A 19,690-nucleotide genomic window follows, 5' to 3' on the forward strand; every position below is an offset into this window, starting at 1 on the left:
GGGGAATAGCTAGCTGCAGGGGCTGAGTGCGAAGGAGTCACCAAGCTCAGGAGGTGCTGTGGCAGTGTGGGACCGATGTGACACCTAGTGGCGTGAGCTGGCGGGGGCGACGACCCATTTCCAGGCTGAAATGCTGCTTTCTCGAAGTCTGATCTGTGTGGACGCCTGGTCTGTAATGCCCTTCCCCAGGAGGAGATGGTACAAGGGGGACACAGAGCAGCACTGCAGATTTAGAAACCACCTGGAGCACCAGCCTGGTTTAGCTGGGGTACCTGTCTCAGCCTTGGGCTCCTGTGGAGAAACATGGTAGGCGTTTTGAGTGCTCACCGTTGCGAGTCTGCCTGTGGGGTTTTGGAAGAAAGCTGCCTCTGGGGCACTCGCTGTCCAGGCCAAGTGCAGCCGCCGCGACCGGGGCTCCCACCGAGGCCAAGGGGCTGGTCAGCAGCGTCCTCGGGTTGAGGCGAAGGATGAGGGTGGCCTCGCATCTCCTGCATGCACTGGGGAGCGATGGGTCTCGTCGCGGCGAGGGGCAGGGGGGGCCACAGCCTCTTTGAGGGGAAAGATGTGTCGTGAGGGGGGAATGGGGGCCCTGAGGGGGGAAGTTGTGTTGTGAAGGGGAAATCACTGCTATGAGGGGGGAAATGGCAGCCCTGAGGGGAGAAGGTGTGTGTGAGGGGGGGAAATGGCGGCCCTGAGGGGAGAAGGGTGTGTGTGTGTGGGGGGGGAATGGCGGCCCTGAGGGGAGAAGGTGTGTGTGTGGGGGGGAAATGGCGGCCCTGAGGGGAGAAGGGTGTGTGTGTGTGAGGGGGGGAAATGGCGGCCCTGAGGGGAGAAGGTGTGTGTGAGGGGGGGGAAATGGCGGCCCTGAGGGGAGAAGGGTGTGTGTGAGCGGGGGGGGGGAAATGGTGGCCCTGACGGAGGCGTCATGCTGCGAAGGGGAGACCGCTGCCCTGGGTGGGGGGGGGCCGTGAGGGGCCGGGGGGCTCGCGGCCCCCGCCGCAGCAGCAGCAGCAGCCCGAGGCCGGGCTGCCCCTCGCCTTCCCCGCCGGGCAGGGGGGGGCGGGCCCGGAACGCCGCTGCCCCGGAACGCCGCGCGCGGGCTCCGGCGGGCCCGGGCGGGCCTTGCGCCGCGCGGCACCGGCCCGCAGCCTTCCTGCGCCGCCGCCTCCGAGGCGCCGCTTGCCGCTGCGCCCGGCCCGGCCATGCTCCGACTGGAGCCCCTCTGCCGCCTCCTCCTCCTCCTCTTCCTCCTTCTCCTCCTCCTGCGCGGCGGCTGGGCCGAGTCCCCCGCTCCTCCGACCGCCCCGAGCCCGCTCAACGGCACGGGGCCGCCGCGGGCCGCCGCGGGTAACGGGACGCGGCCGGGGCCGCCGCGGGGCCCGGGGCTGCCGCAGGGCCCGGTGCTGCCGGTGCTGAAGCGGGCCGTGTACGTGCTCAGCGCCCTCTCCGCGCTGGCCGCGGTCTACTTCCTCCTGCGGGCGCTGCGGTGAGTGCGGGGGGCCCCGGCCCGGCGCCTGCTCCCCCCGGATCCCCCCCCTGCCCCGGCCCGGGGGCTGGTTCCCCCCGGCCCGGATCCCCCCCCTGCCCCAGCCTGAGGGCTGGTCCCTGGCCCAGATCCCCCCCTTGGCCCTGTAGCTGTTTTCCCTATTTGGCCCGGGTGGCTTCTGCTGGCGGAGAACCGCCACTGTAAATTGACGCCGTTATCGATTGCCCTAAATACTCCCGTGACAAAAGTCCCCTGGTTCCGTGCGTTTTGCCCTTTGACTAAGGAAGGCCGTGTCTCCTTGCAAACCGGTCGTGTTGCGTGTGAAAGAGCGCTTACCCTGCCGTCTTTGTGTACCTAAGTTCTAGATCAGAGCGACCCAGAAACGAACTCAAAACTAATTTCAGGTTGAAGAAACCTCAGCGGAAGAAATATGGTCTTCTTTCAAACTACGATGAAAACATAGAGATGGCTTCCTTTGACAGTGATGAGGACACAGTGTTTGAGACAAGAAATCTGAAGCGGTAAGTGGATATTTTGCAATTTTTTTCCTCAAAGTGGCTAAGGGTCTCCTTTTCTAAAGATGTGTAAGCTTTGGGACAGATCCCATAATCAGATCTGCATGAATTAAACTTTTCTGTGTGTTGTCTTTCTGTATTAGCACACAGATTTATCTCACTTCTTTTCGGTTTCTGACCAACCACATTGAAAGGGACCTACCCAGCGTTACAGACCGTTGGTGCTTGAAGCACCACTCTCATGCTTAACAAGCCAGTAGGAGGGACAGGCATCCTACGTGTCCCAGGCTAAGGCTGCCTGCATTAGGGAGGAAAACAAAAACTTCTCTGTTTCTCCAGTGGAGGAATAACTCACAAGTCAAATCGCAGCTAGAACCCATGGTCCCTTTGGGGCATATATTGATGCTGTCATGGTGATGTGCTATTGGTTTGTGGATCATGCAAGTCTGATTTCTTTGGAGGGTCTTTTTTTTAAGGCCGAGGAGAAATGTATACCTAGGCATAGCTCACTTGCTGGCCTCTCAGCTCCCTCAGCTGTTTTGAGGTTGGTAGTGGTCTGTCAAGTTGTACATGCTCATTCTGGTGCTGGGTGTCTTCTGTTTTCCAGATGATTTGGGGTCGACCAGTGGCTTCAGCTGCATAGACTGACCAAGAGGTGCAAGTCCACCGGTGGAATCACCTTACCAATCCTCGGGTTTTATTTGTTCTAATTGCTTATAATGAGTACTAATTAACAGCACAAAAACTTCTGTAGCTGGGGCAGGGGGAAGGGGACCAAACCTATTTCCTTCACACATTTTGTTGGGAAAGGTGGAGTTGCAAACTAAATGATGCTGCACTGAGTGTTGTTAACTGCACAGGGAGATGCTTGCTAATGAAAATGTGACTCCTGGATGAGTACTCAGCATTTGAAAACTTCTGGCTCTGGACTCAAGTATTGCAACTATGTCTGCTGGCCTATGACTCTTATCAGTATTTTATATGTACTCATATCTCTCCACTGACTGCCGCAGTCAGCTTAAAGTATCAGGCAAGTGGATTCCTTTTGGAGGCGGATCTTGTTTCCTTCATGCCGTATCGGGTTACTTCTTTAGTAAATGTCTCTGTAATCAACTCAGCATCTGATGAGTTGGGAGAGCTCTTGTTATCTGTTATGAGCGGTGGATGTGGATAGTGTTGCCTTAGTTCAGGCAGACAGAATAGCTTGGGGAAGGAGCAGTGAGTTAAATGCATCAAAGTTCTTGTAGTTACAGGGTTAGTAGTTACACATGATGATAATACAGGTCACTAGTTGGGCTTAGAAAGCACAGATGTGTTTACAAGTGAAAGGTGCCAGTGGGCCCAAAGGAACGGGAGTATCAGTTTGTTTAGACTGGGGTTGCGAGTGTTCAGACTGTTCTTCCCAGTTGCAAGCCAGAGTGCCTGCAATGGCACATTCACTAGAGAAATATGTGCCGTCTACCAGGCTTCTGGATTTTGAACTGCTGGCTCTGTCTGAGATCACCTGAGATCGCCAGACTGCTGTGGCGGTCTGAGTTGGCAAATCTTGCTTCTGGTGTGATGAATGACTTTTCTTTGAACGACTGTCAACTGGAAAAGGAGGACCAGAGAAAGCATTGATGCCAGACCCTTATGGACTGTGATTCTAAAACTGAGACATCCCTGGCTCAGAAATAATCTCTTCATGAAGGGGCCTGGAGTTTCACTCTATTTTCTGGTGCTCGAATTATGTCTCATTGTCAGCCCAGCAAACTGGGAGGTTCCTTAGCTGGATGTTTGGGTTGATATTCGGGTTCCTACAGTGTAGAACCAAATGTGAATGGGTGCAGAAAATCTCTTTCCTAATGTCATTGTTAGGTATGGACCTACTGCTAAGATGGTAGAAACTGCTTGCAAAGTGCTCCTGTTTACAGCACATTTCAGCCATGAAAGGAGGGCCGTTCCTTGAAAGCTACAGGCACTGCAAACCTGTATCCTTAAGTCCCACTTCACCCCAAATTGGTAGTGCCTTTGTTGTGAGAACCCAAGGGAAGTTACCCTGCAGGCCAGGAAGTTCCCTGTTGAAGAGGTGCAGCTTTAAGGCTATGGACCTTTTCTTTAAAATTAAGGTTGGGAATATCTTTAGAGTAATGGTTCTTTTCTTTTGGTTAACATCCTCTCTAGATAAGGGGCAAAACTGGCACTTAACAAAAAGAGCGTTGCGGGGGTGAAAGGGATATTCCTGTCAAGTAGCAATGACAAATGGATTTGCAGCCGGTCACCTGTGAGCTCAGGGTCTAGCTGCTGCTCTGAAATCCCCCGTGAGGCAGGAAACGGAGTGCTGTGTTCCTGGTGCTCACCCGTGCAAGGGGCAGCATTTCTCAATGCAGAGTTGGTGAGGTTTCCTGGCGAGATGTCACCCCAGATGCTGTGAGCTCTTTGGCTTGCTCATGTGCAGAAGATTTTTTTAAAAAATATATATTTTTAGTAATGTTGTCATGTGAACACATCACTTGAATGTGCCCTAATTTCATATCATTTTTGTCCTTTCATGCCTACTTTAGATACTTTCTGCTCGTTTAGCTGATGCAGAGATGAAAAGATTTGCTGCATTCCTCTGTGAGGATAGCAGTAATGGCTAAATCTGGCTGTTGCTGCCCTTTGGGCGATGAGAGAGCTGATTTGTTTGATTCAGTGGTGTCTAGCCTCCTTGCAGGTGCAGGTCATGTGCACATGCTGATACTTTTCTTAGCTCTTCAACTCCCTTTGCAAAATTGATTCTCTAAAGGATTGTACACAAGCCAGGTAAATCTGACTGTATTTCAGTCCACTTATATGCTCTGGCTCAGCGTTTCGACTGACACATTCATTGGCTTTTCTTTAGTTGAGGTGATTTACTTTATTATTCTTCAGGCATTTCTCTTCGTTGGACGGATGGGTTTTGCAGTCTTTAAGTTTCTTCACCTTGCAGGAATGAATGGTTCCAAAAACATTTTTAATATTAACAGTTGAATGATTTTGATCAAAGAGGGGACATCAAGCTGTAGGTCTTGTCACAAAAATAATTTAGACGGAACCTGATTTTGCTATAGTAGGTGCTTAGAATTTGAGAAGGGAAAAACGTGGATATAGCTAGAACCTGTAACAAGGCCCCTATTCTGGTACTAAGTAGGGAAAAGCTAATTAATTTGAAGGCCTCAGATTACCCCAGAGTGTGCCAGCCCAATATCTATGCACCACATACATGTTTTTAGAGGTCTTTGTGCTGGCCCTCTTTAAAGGAGTGAATTTCATCCTATGGAGAATAAATTGATGATACTGAGGCTGTAATGTAGTATTGCTGTCACTTTTAATCTGATTCTGTTTTGTCTAGAGACAGGTTTGAGCTGTAGTCAATGACCCCTTTTTCCCCTGAACCATCCTGCGTATTGGAAGGAATCTGTAGTCTGCATTAGCTCTTTGTAGATCAAGACTTGACATTCCTGCTCTTTTGGACTTCTGGTTATTCTAAATCATTGTTAATGCATTTTGTGAGAGGAGAAAACAAAAATGCTAGTAACAGAGATCTGAGACTCCTTCAAGTACAAATCTATTGCTCAGTACACCTTTTACCGATCTCATTTCTCCTGGAAGAAGAATGTAAATTGAAACTATAGCAGCAGCCTGTCCTCAAAGAGGTGGAGCATTGTACCCGTGGGCAATCAGCATGAGGCCAGTATTGGCTTTTGTGGGAGAATCTTGCTAATAATAGCGGCTTTTAAAGCCTTGCATTGTATTTTCCTAATAAGAGAGCAGTTCAGTAGGCTATTTCAGTTACAGTTTTTGTTACTTCAAGTGTATTTGGTTTCCATGTTGATAGCCTAGTAGGTCTCTTCTCAACAGTTAGAACTTTTAGTAGTTTTTTAGAATATTCATAGATGCACATGAGCCCTGAGCCAGCGCCTATGAGACAGCTCTGGTCTGGAAGCTGCACAGCTGCACTGATGCAGTGCTGCGCTTGTATGAATACGTGCTGCTCGGAGGAACATGTGTCTGCATCTGCACGGGCTTACGCCTCACGAGCTACTGCTGCACTTTCTTTTTCTGGAATGAATCAGGGTGTTAGGAGGAGGCACTGTGGACTCTGGCTGCTGCCTTGTACTGCTCGCAGTGCTTCTGCCAGTCCTTGCCAAAAGCCTGACTTGGCCAAAGGCTGGCAGAGCTGCTGAGAGCAAGGGGTGCTGAGGACCAAGACTGGAGTACGCAGTTCTCTATGATGCTGCACAGTCACCAACCTGTGTGCGTCACAAGTGACTGCTACAGAATCTGCTTGAAACAATCATTATTGTTTAAGCCAAAGCCTAACTTTAAAAGTTTACATAATTGCCTCTCTGATCTTGGAGGGCTGTATCGAATCCTCCACTGTTGATATTGAACTACTAGGCAAATCGACTGGACCGTGTGCTGAGGTTAATGAGACTGACGGAGAGCGATATGAGCATCGGCTCTCTATTGTTAATAACGTACTTCTGTTTTGTTTCATTTGTACATGTGACTTGAATGGGAGCTGCAGCATTAAAGTGCTGGGAGATGGACTTGTGGTCTGAACAGATTGCCAAGAAGTCAATAAAACAGCACTTGAGTGCACTGTGTTATTGTCTGTGCTTTCCGAAATGGAGGAGCTAGTCTTTCGCCCTCCTGCTTGAATTGTTGATTTATTTTTAAATAGCAACCAGTCTTGTATTGATTGATTGTTTTACTTTCCTTTTGTTTACAGCATCCACCTCCATTGTATCTTCAAACAAATAAAATAAAACATTCCATTTCACCAGACTCCTCTATTGTAATGAACCTGGCAGCCGGCGTTTGGGATTATTCTGTGGAGTTGCCTCACATGCTGATCTGGTCTGGATGGTGCCTTCTTGGAGCCTTTCTTTGCTCAGCTGCGCTAACAGAGCATTCTCTTGCTTTCTGCTTGGCAATAACTTATGCCATCAGCCCTTTTCATTTATTGGATCCTCCACACTTTTCTCCTTACACGTTTGCCTAGTGCTCCCCTTCATTGATCATCTCCCTGTTTGTTCCAAGTTTCTAAAGTCTCCCCTTCCTTGTTCCCTCTTCTTACCTTAACCCCTTTCCCATATTAGCATAGGAACACAGGTCTGCGAGGGACCTTGTGGGTCACCGGTTTGTCTCCGTCAGACAGCCACGTCATACTTTTCTTTCTGAATGTATTGAGCACAAAAGTAGCTACAGAGAGACAACCTTACTGCTAGGGAAGGTTGCTCCAGAGCCACGCGCTTTTCGTGGCCAGGAGCTGGCTTCCGACTTCCAGCGTTGCTTCCTCTTCCCTCCTGGGCTTTTGTGCATCCCGGTGCCCTTTGTCTCTGCCCTCTTACAACCTTTCGTGGACGTGAGGTTTCCCCGATCTTCATCTCCCCCAAGAGTAAGGCAGCTAAATTCTCTGACAGCCTTTATTTTGGAGGTGGGTTACAGCTTGTTCCTGATCATTCCTTGTTACAGAAGACTAAGTAAAATCCCAGGAGGGCTGATTCCTGCCTCTCCAGAACAAATAACTTGAGTTCTGTGTTGCTTATTGCTTGGGGAGATAGCAGGAAGGGACTGTCCCATGGAAGGGGATGTTTAACAGTGATGCCCTAGCTCTCAGTGCAAAGAATTAAAACTGCAGTAAAATTAAGGGAGTTCCCTGGTATTAACATCTTTTCATCCATCTAACAAAGGAGGGTGGTTGTACAGATTTCGGTCGTGTAGATTAGTGGCACTGAAGAAAAGAGAAGCCAAGTTCTCAGTGTCCTGCTCTGCTGCCCTGTGCTGTTGGTCGTGTCCCCTGCTGTGCTGCAAGCAGGTGGCCGTGCTGGAGCCCTGGTGCATGGTGCAGCTGAGGTGGGAAGGGGCTTGCTTTTGCTCCATGCTTTAACCTCGCTCGTTATTCGTTGCTAGGACCTTCCGAGCTGCCTGCAGCATGTGGTAAGGGCGGTTGGTGTGAAGCCTGAGAGCGCGGCTCCTGAGCGGGGTAACCCTGTAGATGGCACTAACAGACCAGACATGCCTGCTGATGGGGCCCTGGCAGGAGCCTGCTGCGTGCTGGTGAAGCTGAAAATAAATCCCGGTGCCTTAAAAAAGCAAGCCTTCCTTCAAACAGCTTTCTGGATCTCCGATGGGAGCGCTCTCTCGGGGGGGCGTCCCTCGGCTTTGCGGGGGGAGAGCGCTCGGTTTCAGGCCCCGTTTTGCGAGCTGTGAGCCGGCAGAAAGCAGCTTCTGCCAGCTGTGGGTGGTGCTCTAGCCCCGGGCTCGATCTCAGCTGGATTTCATGGAGCTGTGTTAGTACTTGTTTGCGAGGGCTTTTTATGATTCTGGGACAGACAAACTTTTAAGATGCCCTAATTTGCTTGAATTAAGCTGTAGGCTCCTTGCTTGCACGGGAGCTTACTACCGCAAGGGAAAGGCTTGTCTGTGCAGGACGCGGAGTTGTCTTGGGCTGGTCCAAGGCTTGGCATAAACCCCAGCAGGACTAAAGCCCATCCCCGAATTTGCTCCCTTCCACTCCAGGTTACGTTTCCCAGTTAGCGTGCCTCCAGTAAGAGCAGCGCAGCGTAGCGCAGGCACGTAAAACCCAGCGGAGCCCTTGGCGCGCACGTGGCTTTCCCCGAGGAGCATGCTGTGCTGAAATTAGCTGCGGTGCTTAATGAGCTAATGGAGAGCGTTTACTGTGGCAGTGTATGGGCATCGTGCTTTTAAACCCTGCCCTACGCTGGCTGCTGGGGAATGATGACCTAGAATGGGATGGAATCCCAATGCTCGTTCTTTTTTCAGGCTCGGGGGCCAGGAACCCCACTCAGCGCCAATGGCTACGGCCTGCGTGCTCCGGACGAGCTGCAGGTGTGTTGTCTTCCATGCCGTGTTCTGGCCCTGATCTGCGCCTGCTGCTGTGCTGCAAGCCTGAGCTATCGCCTTGGCTGAGGAGAGGCTCTCGTTGCGCTCCCTGTCTGGGGAGAAGTTTGGGTTGACTGTGGCTAGGATTCCAGTCACAAACACAAGTTGGCGGCATGTATCTGCTCTGAATTTATTTTAAACTCAAGTTAAAACGCTCTTGATGCTTTGGATGCAAATTTCTTTCCTTGAAATGGGAACTGCAGGCCATTTGCTGAATGGTGGTAAGCTCTTTTGATTTCGCTAGTCTGTTTGCTGCTGAAATGTAACTTACAGCCGTGCTACGTGGAGTGCAAAATAACCTTTGCAGCAGCATTCTGTGGAAGGAACTGCTCAGCTTTCTGTTGGCATAGAAAAGCACTTTTCTTGCTATTTGGAACTCAGACCTGTTTTTTTTTTTTTTTTTTCCCCCCCCCCGATGGTTCACTTGTAAGGTCGGGTTTGCCAAGGTGAAAGTATGGACAGTAGTTTGTGCATGAGTTTTTTCCATCCGCTGTATAGAAGAACAAATGTTGTATGTTCCTCCAGTCACCTGGGGAGGAAAAAAGAGACATAATATTTGACTGTGTACACAGGATGTTTCTATCATGGATTTCAGAGCCCTTCATCAAGGCGGTAAATACATCTAGTATCATGAAGAAACTTAATTGTAATAGGTGAAATGATCTGTGTTGGCAGATCTCTGTTTTCTAGGCTATGAACCTTCCAGTGCACTGTCTGTTAGAGCCTTACCCTGAACATACTGGGCTCTTGGTCCCTTTTTGTGAAGGGAAACAATATGGATTTAATGTTGTATTCTGCTACTTAATGCTCAAGTGGCTTTAGATAGATTGCTTATGCTTTAGATTTCACATTTGTAAAATAAATAGAAAATGAGGATTCTTCTTCAAGGCTGATTTGCAAAGTGTTTGAAATATTGAACTGAAAGTGCTGAGGGATTAGCAGGATTCAGTGTTAAGCAACAAGAGGCAGCCCTTAAAAATGAACAGGAAATGAGTGTATTCGTGTTAAGATGTTACAAGCATTTTGTTCAATTTATTGCTGATACGCTTGCTTTATGCTGAATAGCTCTAGTAACTCTTAAGATGACCAATGCTTCCTGGAAGTGGAACTTTCACACTAAAAAATGTTAACTGCAGTCACAATTTTGCTTCTGTAGGTTTTTCAAGCAGCTATTAGCATCCCCCTAGCAGGCTTCGGAGGCGTTTTGCAGGGACCATTTGGGGTAGTTTTACCCACCGAATGCTACAAACAACATGGTAGACTTCTCTTGCAATGTACTGTGGGTGCTGAAGCTACTCTGAAATTGTGTCTCTGTGTTTATCTTATCACCCCGACTGCACATTGTGAAGATATATCTGCTGGAAGTATTTGAAAACCTGCTGTAGATTCTCCTCTGATGTCTCTTCTGTTCCACTCAGCAAAGCTCTTCTATGCAACTAGCAAGATTCTTCCGTATAAAAAAATTAGCTTTACTTAGTTGGCTTTTTGTCTAAATCCTCCTTCTGATCTTTATTTTTTCCCTTACATGATGGAAAGGTGAATGGAAGTGGCACTTCATCCACAAAAGACTTTCCTTTAGAAATGTTGGTTGTTTTTGTTTTAAAAATTTTTTTTAAAGGGGGCTTTGCAGGGGAGAGTGGAGAAGTGTTTTCTTTTAAGTTGCACTGGGGAATAAAAGTATAAAGGAAAGAAATCATAACTGTACTGGCAACTGAACTATATATATATATATATATTTTTTTTTTTTTTTTGAGTACCAGAGCTAATTGAAGAAGGAATTCACACAACAATTTTTGCAATCTAAGGATGAGTAAACATTAAAGGGGATACTGTACTTCTGATGCATGCTAATACGTGTGCACACATAGTAGGGAGAAAATGTCCCTAAAATTAAATTTGAGATGAATGTCTCAGATGTTACACTTCAGTATTTTCTTCCTTACATTGCCAGATCAAAGACAGTAGCTAAAGCCCACGTCCAAGAATACCTGTTGAGAGGATAAAACTTCAATGCACCTACTAGGTGAAATCACTACGAAACGGGGATGTGGGCTCCGGTTTGGTGGAAGTACTTCCATGGGCTTCGGGATGCCTGGGGGTCTGCATGGCTCTCGCTTGCTTCATCAGGGTTTCTTACGGGTTCCGGGAGCCCTCTGCCCACACCGAGGCTCTTGCAGAGGATTACCAGTAGTTTTGATTAGTATCGTTTTCCAAGGGTTTGGGCACGGAAACAAATTAGGAGGGTGACACGCGGGAGCACCTCACCTGATTCCCAGTAAGCGCGTGTTCACCCTCCGGCTCCTGCGGGTGAGGTAGTTTCTGTCGTCACTTCCAGCGCCAGCAAACTGAACCCGAACGGCGTCAAACTTGCATGTGAACAGCGATCGCACATCAGCTGAGGTCTCCTAGCTCACTCGCCTGCCTGAACCTTCTGCTGGTTTCATTACATTTCCGTGCTGGACATGCTTCATAAGCCAGCCGCAAACCAAAGTGACTATTGTTGTTGGCACTTAAGCATTCTTTTGCTCTCTTTGCAATCAGAATAACCCAGCCGTCTGCCGGTTAATAACAGCCAGGAAATGGAAGTGTCTAGATTTGCAGGTTTTGCGGCTAGAAGAGACCATTTATGTTCATCTTGTTCAACCTCCCACCGAGCACCGGCTGGTGTGTCTTTTTTCTGTGGTGAAACTAGAACGTTGTTGCTTTTTTTTTTTTTAGAAAGACTGCCAGCCTTCGCTTAAAACAATTAAGGGATGGAGCGTTTACTGCATTCCTGATATGTCCCTAATATGTTCTGGTGGTTAATTACTCTCACTGTTTTAAAGAAAATAACCTCCGTAGTTAAAATGAGCCTAAATGTTTCATTGCTCAAACTGAGCTGAGTGCACACTACCCCCTCTCTTTAGCAAAACGTGGTGTAAATACCACTTTTTACTGTGAATAACCTGATGAGCATTAATGCCACGACTGAGCAGTTGGAATTGCTGAGCCTTTGTGGAAGGGCCATGGTGATGCTTTACCTCCAAAATCCCAGGCAGGACTGCGAAGTGATTTTTAGCTTGGCGGTATCTGACAGTAGCGACTCCTCCAAGGACATCCAAGCTGTGCTTGACTTTTCCAGCAGACGCAGTTTTCAGCGTTCCCTGCCTGGTGTTTGCTCAGCCCAGCGGAATCATGCTCGCTTCCAGCAGGTGGCTTTATTGGGAGGGGGCAAAAGCAGCCTCTGGAAACGAGCGCTGACCATCGGCGATACGGGGCATTTCCCAAAGCGGTTACCGCAGGCCCTTGTGCCTCTGCAGCCAGTGAAGGGCAACACTGCACGGTGGTCTTCATTTCTGCGTTCAGCTTCTGCGTGGGTCAAATTTAAAGCTTTTGCCTTCGTTCCTTGCCGTGTGCGAGTCCCCTTGCCAGAATGCATCGTGGAGGGGCAGCGTGAGCGGCAGGCCCACCTCCTCATGGACTCCATGCAGTCTCCAGCTCTTGCAGCAGAGGAATTCCCTGGGGAGGAAGTTCCAGCAGGATGGAGGGTTCTGGGGGGTTTCCCGTGGTGCCCAGCAAAACGAGCCTTCGGGATCCTCATAATGTAATAGGAATGCTCAAAAAAAAAAAAAAAAAGCCTGAAATATAGCAAGAGGCAGAAGCCATTGCATTTGTTTGAAGGCACAGTAGGAATCGGGAATCTGCTGGTTCAAATTCCTGGTACCAGGGTATATTGTGATGTCTTTCTTGCCAGTGTTATTTTAATCTGCTTTTCTCTCACATCAAACTCCCTCTTTCTAAAGAATGCAGAGAGGTATTAGGTTTGTGCCCTTTGTGATACGTAGCAAAGGTTTGAGATGTTCCTTTTTTTCTTCTAAAAGCAGAGGTTTTTATCCACATTGTAACTTCAGCTTGTCCGCAGTCATCACCTTGGCTTCTCAGCTGGCTTGGATAAGTGCACTGGAAATGTTTTCTGCGTTTATTAGAGGAAGGGAGGACTGTGCGTTCTGAATCAAGGTACCCCTTCCCTCCACCCATGCCCGTGCGGGTGTTGACTGGTCGTCCAGGCCGTGTTAGTGAAAGCGCTGTTCTTCCTCCATCCGAAGCTGGCAGGAACGTCTCCATTGCCTTATCGGACTTCAGATCAAGGTGCTTGTTATGCACCAGTCCCATTTCGGGTTGTCATGTTTTTAGTGGCACTTGGAGCCCCCAAGAGAAGCCTGTTTGGGCTGGGGGCCGTGCAGGCACACGCTGAGACAAGCCTTTCCCTCCAAACGTATGTTTGCTACATAGAAAATCGTGCAAGGGGGGAACTTTTTTCTTTTTTTAAATGAGGGAGGGATTAGGGCACAGTGAGAAGAATTGATTTGCCAGTGGGCATCCGGGGAAATGGTGGCAGATCGGAGAAGTGCAACTAGATCCTTGACTCTCCGCCAGGGCCTGGCTCACCACCATGCTTCTTCTTGGCTCTTTGGTTGCCCACAGTGTCTTATGGGACAACCAGGGCTTGAATTCCTATCCTCATCTGAGAGGCAGTTTGAGGAGGTTTCTGGGCAGCGAGACTCTGAGCATGCTCGTCATCCACCTCTCCTTCCCCTCCGTTTTTTCAGGTCACCTTTCACACAGCTGAAAACATTTTTCACCCCCTTTCTCCATCCACGCGCACTCTTTTTAAAGGCACTTTGCTCTCCTCGCTTTCCCACAGCTCAGAGCCATTCTCCTGGCTTCAAAAGGTTTACTAATTACCCTAATGAGGTCAGGAGAGACCAAATGCTTCTGTCACTTAAAACAGGGGTAGGAGGGATTTGGAAGGGAGGAAATATCTTTACTTTGTGCCTATACTGATATGCCTGTAGGAAGACAGTGTCTCGCTATCTCCACTCCTTCTCCCCCACCTTCCAATCTCTAGCAGAAAAAAGAAAATGTGGACAGAAGGTCTCAAATGTATCAAACAGCTTTTAAAAAGAAATTCCTTTTGCCTGTCAAAAGAACAAACAGATACACCAAAAACTGTCAGAATTAGTGTTGGAGTAATTGCAGAAGCTCTCCAAGGTTAATGCTCCATTAGCGAACAGCTCTCACACAGCTAAAAGCCAGGACGAGACAGGTTGTCAAAGGCTTGCTGGAGATTAAAGAGCTGCGTTCCTAGTCTAAACTCTCTTGTGTATGTTGTTTTTTTTTGGGGGGGGGGTATTTGTAGGATGAAGATAACGCCAGCTTTGGTTTGTGCTGCGGTGGCATCGGCGGTAAGGTATGAGACCGCGAGCTGGAGGAAGGGATTTCAGACCGCTGGTAAGGTCCCTGCTCTCTGGGTCATAGGATTTCAGAAGCTTTGTTTTCATTAAAATGTTCCAAAAAGATCTTTGGCCCACGTGGATGCAAGGTTTAAAAGCATATCCTTAGGGCAGTGTGAGTCCTGAGTCTGCAGACAGCCTGAAATGGTAGCTCGGAGAAGGGCGAGCTCTCCTGGTTTATTTTAATTTAGAGATGTTCTGACTCCCCAGAGGGGAGCAGGGCTAGAGAGGGAGCAGGGTGCTGGGGGCCTTGCAATTCATGAATTAATTCTGCCTGAGTATCAGTTAGCATAGTGGGATTTTTATTGAGCAGGGCATCAGTTTTAAATTGGATTGGGGCCTGATTCATCTCCCAGGCCAGTGTAAGGCTCATTTAAATAGAATTGACCTTGATTTTCTTTTGTGTAAGAGAGGAATATTGTTCCTCACTTCCAATAACACAGCACCCTCTGCGCCACAAATATTGTTCCGGGGTGTTGATTTAATAGGCGCTCGGAAGACACAATAGCAGCTACTGCATTACCCTTTTGTGTAGACCTGGGTTTTCACCATCTTCCAACAAGGTAATGACCTTTCTTAATGCGCGTTGGTCTGAGCTTAGACTTTTAGTTGTATGAAACAGAGCTTTGTCTGGGAGCATTTTACCCACGGAGCAGATGCATTTAGGTTGTCGAAAGAGGCAGTTAAACTCGCGCAGCCTTGGAAGTGCGATGCCGAAGACCAGCCCTAGCCATTTTCCTTGCAACTTCCCTGGGTGTAAACAAATACACACTCGAAAGAAGCCAGCAGGGTCTCGCCGCTGCTCTTGATCTGAACGTGGACAAGCTTGGGGTGACTGTGTTCTTTGTCAGCGCTGTCGCTGCCTTAAAGCTATTATGATTGTGTTATGATAGTGCCTGAGATCCCCGCCAGGATCAGGGCTTTGTTGTGCCGGATGCTCCGCGCCCGGATGCTGCGAGCCGGTCGCCGTGCCTCCACGCGGCAGCCTCTGCTGAAAAGGCAGGCGAGGCAATGGGAAGGGGGAAATCGTGAGCGGGGACGGACTCGCCCGAGCAGCTAGCGGGAGACCGGGCTGCTCCCGCGGCTCCCCGGTGCCAGGCCTGGCCTGGGCGATGGCTATCTCCTGCTGCTGCCTTGGCTTCGGAGAGGACGGGAGAGCCGTCTGGGCAGCACGTGAGCGCGACGTCCCCTCCTACCTGCAGGAGCAGCTGGGTCCCTTGCGGCGGGAGAGCGGCGTCCGGAGGCTGGGAACGGGCTCCCCGGCACGGGAGTACCCGTGGGACGGGCAGGGTTCGGGTAGCGGATGTCTGGAAGTTAACTTGAGGAAAGCGAGTTTTGAACTACTTTCAGAGGGCCAGCGTGAGAAGCCTCTTTAAAAGAACAGACACAAGCAGGGGAAATGAGCAATGTCATAATTAGAAAATTAAACCTTTCCTGTTCTTTTCTTTTTCTATCTTGATATAATTTGTAATGATTAGACCTAGGGTGCAGCAGAGCCAGACAATGCAAGTCTTCCATACGAGAGCAAAACAAGACTCCTGCACAGACCCTGTCTCTTTATTAAGTTGATTTGCATTCATAATCTTCATTTGCCGTTATTATTTTTCCCCCTTGTGCTTAGTGAGTGATATTAGCATAAAGTCCCTTTTTTCTTGTTTTCTATTCACGCTCAAGGTCAGAGACTTAGTGAGACACTAACGAAAACAATCTCTTCCTCACCCTCTTTTAATTCTTTGCAGAAACATGTCCTGGGGATTTTAACATAACAATTGTTGGAAAAGAGGAGGGGGGGAAGACCTGAACAGAGAGCCCTTTCTGTGCTGGAAATAGGAGCTGCCCAAAAGAGAGATGCAAATCCGCAAGAAGAAGGGAGAGGAGAAATAGATCTCAGAGCAACAACAGTCCTGTCTTATTCCTCGCAAATGGGTGAGCTAATCCAGCAGTGATGAAGGCAGGTCTCCCAGGGCCGCGTTTGGCCCAGACCGCGCTGGGAGGAGGCGGGCAGGTTTCTCCGCAGGCGACTCCGACGCACCTCGGAGCCGAGCTGGATCCCTCTCGCTGCCCTGGACCTGGGCTCCCTGGTGACGGCTCTGCCCAGTGCCCCTCGAAGCCGAGCTGCAGGCACGTCGCCGCTCCCTGCGCGCTTCCACCCCTGCTCCGTGCGTGAGAACGCGGTGCTCCCGGTTGCCTTCGCAGGGGAACGATGCTTTGCCGTGGTTAGTTCTCCAGCTTATCCTTTTTCACGTTCCCAAACTCTGCGATTGGGGGCATCTCCCGCGTGAGAGACACTACAGGGTGTCCCAGGTCATTGCCGGGTCCTCAGCCTTTATAGCAATATCAGGAGCGGTTAGCGCCCAGCCGGGGCTCCTGTGGCCTGTTTCCGACCTTGGGAAGGGACAGGGGTCTACCAGCGAAGGCCACGGATCCTCACGTTCCTATCAAGCCTGTGTCAGTTTGCTCTGAGAAGCCAACCCGCCTTCTCGGCTTCTGTGGTTTGTGTTCCTCATCAGTCAGATTAGGAGAAAACTTACATCGCTGGGGTCACAGGTGTCAGCCCGGAGCCGGGAGCTGTTGGGACAAGGAACAGAACAGCTGAGCTGGAGAGAGTCAGATTTCACCGCGGTTCTCAAGATTAGAGAAGAGACGGGGGGGGGGGGGGGGAGGAAAAAAAGGACAGAGATTTCCAAGCCCAGCCAGTGAATGAGGGACTTGCATGGGGCAAACTTCTCCCGTGCAGTCCCCGGGTAGCAGGACACGTGCTGGCTCTCGTGGGATCTGCGCGTCACGCTGACGCCCTTTCCCTCCCTGGCGCGGAGCGGAGCGTTCTGGCACCGGCTGCTTCTCAGGCTGATTTCCAGCTCTGACACTGCAGCTGCTTCGGGGGCTGACAACAGGTTTAATGTTGTGTTCAGAGCATGGCATATGCATATTTAAAGGGATAAAAAGGGCACGCACTTTCTGCCCTCTGCAAGCCGTATTTCTTGTGAATTCTTAGTCAGACTGTGTAGGATCAATGAAATAGGGCACAGAGGGAAAGTTTTATTTTTTTATTTTTTTTAGGGCCCAAGGTATTTGCGGTTTACTGTCACTTCTAGCAGGGAAGGAGGGTAAGATATTGATTCCTCTTTGTGCGCTTAATCTGTGATGACTTTAACAAGTACAATACTATTCGAATCTCCGGTCTTGGGCATGAACTCTTCTAGGCAGGCAATTTTCTCTGGAATCTGACGTGGGGGTTGGATCTTGGCAGATGGCAGTTGCTTCCGCTAATGGCCCAAATGCTCCTGAGCGACCTGTCCATGGGAGCGTTGAGGGATTGACTTCAGGAACCATTAAACGTCTGATGGCTGGACGGGAAGCGGGGATGGAAATGTTGGCAATATCTGGGATATCGGGTGTTGTCGGTGCCGCAAACAGGTTTGCTGCGTATAGAATTATGTTTTGCAGAGTTGAACGATGGCTTTTTTTTTTAAGGATGCTTCAGGGCTTTTGGTGCTCAGATGCAGTGTGTTTTCATGCCTCTTTAATGCTTCGCTAAGCAGTCTGAGATGCTGCCTCTTAATGCCCCAGTAAAGCACAGAATGCTCCAGAGCGGAAAGAGCACGCAAGGGGAAGGACGGCGATGGAGAAAGGATGAGAGAAGAAAAGGGACTGCGAGGAAAGGCAAAACCAAGGAGAAATCATCTTTCCCCTTTCTCCCTCTGCAAATAACCAGTCCGCTCTGTTGTGGCGGCAGCTGGATGCTGAGGGTCGCTTCCTGGCTTCTGCCCCTCCGTCAGGGAAGAGCTGTGCTTGGTTCAGCGTCTCTCAGCCCCTTCCGTGCCGGGTCCTACGACAGATGGACACGTCGTACAGGATGGTGCCGAGCCCCGGGAGCCAGTCCCTGGCCGTAGGAGCAGGGCACAGGCTCCCGGCTCCGTTTCGGGCTCTGGGAGGGGTCGGATGCCCGGCTTCCCCACGCCGAGCTCTGTCCCGGTCTGATGGCACAGCAGGGCTGGCTTCCCCGGCTAATGCAGTCGGATAAGCACTTGCACGGACGGCGCTGTGGATCCTGGCTATCGGGCCCGAGAGCCCTCTCTCCTTGGCGTGACTCCTGGCGCGTGCGTGCTTTCTGAACAGGCGCTAGAACGAGTCAGGGGAAAAACGTGATGCAAAGTTTTAACCTAACATGGCAAAGTTTGTGTCTCTCCCCGACCAGCGCCGAGGGGAGTCGCCAGCTCTTGTGTTGTTAATTCAAGTCATTAAATTTCCTGCACTCTGTGTATTTCTCCCCAGCACCGCTTGCCCTGGCTGTTTGATCTGTAAGTACCAAAAGTACCGCCTAGGGCTGCAACATCGGCATCCTCGCGGTCGCCATAGGAACGGGAGTCTCCGGCTCCCCTGCGCTCCCGTCTCTCGTGGCCCAGCTCCTGGGGCTGCGCTGTAATGAGCGTGTGAAGTTTAGCTTATAAAGGCCTGGCTACAAGGCCCCCAAGGCCTGCGTGCTCCGCAGTAGGCTGCTGCTAACCTGAAAGATAGAGTTTTTGTCTGAGCTGAGAAGCACAAAGGCAAAGGTTATTAGTGTCAAAGAACTTGCAGATTGAGAGGCTAAACTGCTATTACATTTTTCTTAGCAGAGGGGAGTTCAAAACCAGGAGCAGAGAGGGTGAGAGCTTGGCGGGGAAGGCAGAGGCTTGGAGCGAGAGCCAATTACTGCAGGGCTGGGCAGGGTGGGAGGAAGAGGATGGAGATGGAGCTATCTGTAATAGGAAGGGCAGGTGGGGAAGGTGGCGGGCTGAGGCTCCGGGCTCGATTCGTGGCTCCGCTGCTGGTGCGTCGTACGATCCCGGCTGCTGCTCCTGCTTTCCCACCTGTGAAATGGGGCAGTAGTCGCTGCGTTCCTCCTAAACCCTTCCGCCAGCCCTATCCGTTTCAGATGTGAACCCTCTGGGGGGAATGCATCCGTGTGTCTCTGTACACTTACCTTACTGCTGGTTTTCCCGAAGATACGTAGGGAAGGTAAGCGCCCGTCTCCATGAGAGTTTGCGTCCGACTCCCTTTAAATGTCCTCGCAAGCTTCGGCTGGTTGGTTTTGGAGGAGCTTTCGGGGGATCCAGCGAAATCGGGGTTCCCCATCGCGGGTTTCGTGGAGCCGCAGCTGCCTGGGCCGGGTGCGGATGGCGTCGCCGCCGCGTGCGGGAGGCGATCACCCCGCACCTGGAGCAGCAACCCGCCCCGCTTCCAGGAGAGCGCGGTGGGGAGCGCTCGCCTGGGCGGACGAGGCGGTCCCGGCGAGGGACGGGGACGAGCGGTGGCACAGCCAGGTCCCGAGCAAGGGCGCTCGTAACACGGCTTTGGGGCGCGCAGCCTTTGCCCGCGCCGCCGCCAGCCCGCGAGCAGCACTATTAGCGGCGGGGAAGAGCGCGCCCCTCCTGCGATACGAGCGGCTCCGGGCAGCTTTAAACCCCGTGACTGCCAGCGGGGCCCCGGGCAAGGCGCAGCCCCGAGGCAGCTCTGCGCCCTCC

At 50.6% G+C, this 19,690-nt stretch overlaps 1 protein-coding gene across 3 annotated transcripts; it reads left to right on the plus strand.

Annotated features, from left to right (window-relative positions):
* The first annotated feature begins 1,167 nt into the window (after positions 1-1,167).
* FAM174C (family with sequence similarity 174 member C) lies at positions 1,168-6,792 on the plus strand. 3 transcript variants are annotated; one of them, XM_067312876.1, is made up of 3 exons: positions 1,168-1,486; positions 1,846-2,007; positions 2,609-6,792. In XM_067312876.1, the coding sequence occupies exons 1-3, from the start codon at positions 1,203-1,205 to the stop codon at positions 2,610-2,612; spliced, it is 450 nt and encodes a 149-aa protein (XP_067168977.1). In that variant the 5' UTR covers positions 1,168-1,202; the 3' UTR covers positions 2,613-6,792. The 3 variants fall into 3 exon arrangements, with proteins under 3 accessions (XP_067168977.1, XP_067168978.1, XP_067168979.1); XM_067312877.1 differs by having other exon boundaries at positions 1,852-2,007; XM_067312878.1 differs by having other exon boundaries at positions 1,891-2,007.
* The last annotated feature ends 12,898 nt before the right edge of the window (positions 6,793-19,690 follow it).

The sequence above is a fragment of the Apteryx mantelli genome, chromosome 30, assembly GCF_036417845.1.
Source record: "Apteryx mantelli isolate bAptMan1 chromosome 30, bAptMan1.hap1, whole genome shotgun sequence".
Lineage (NCBI taxonomy): Eukaryota > Metazoa > Chordata > Aves > Apterygiformes > Apterygidae > Apteryx > Apteryx mantelli.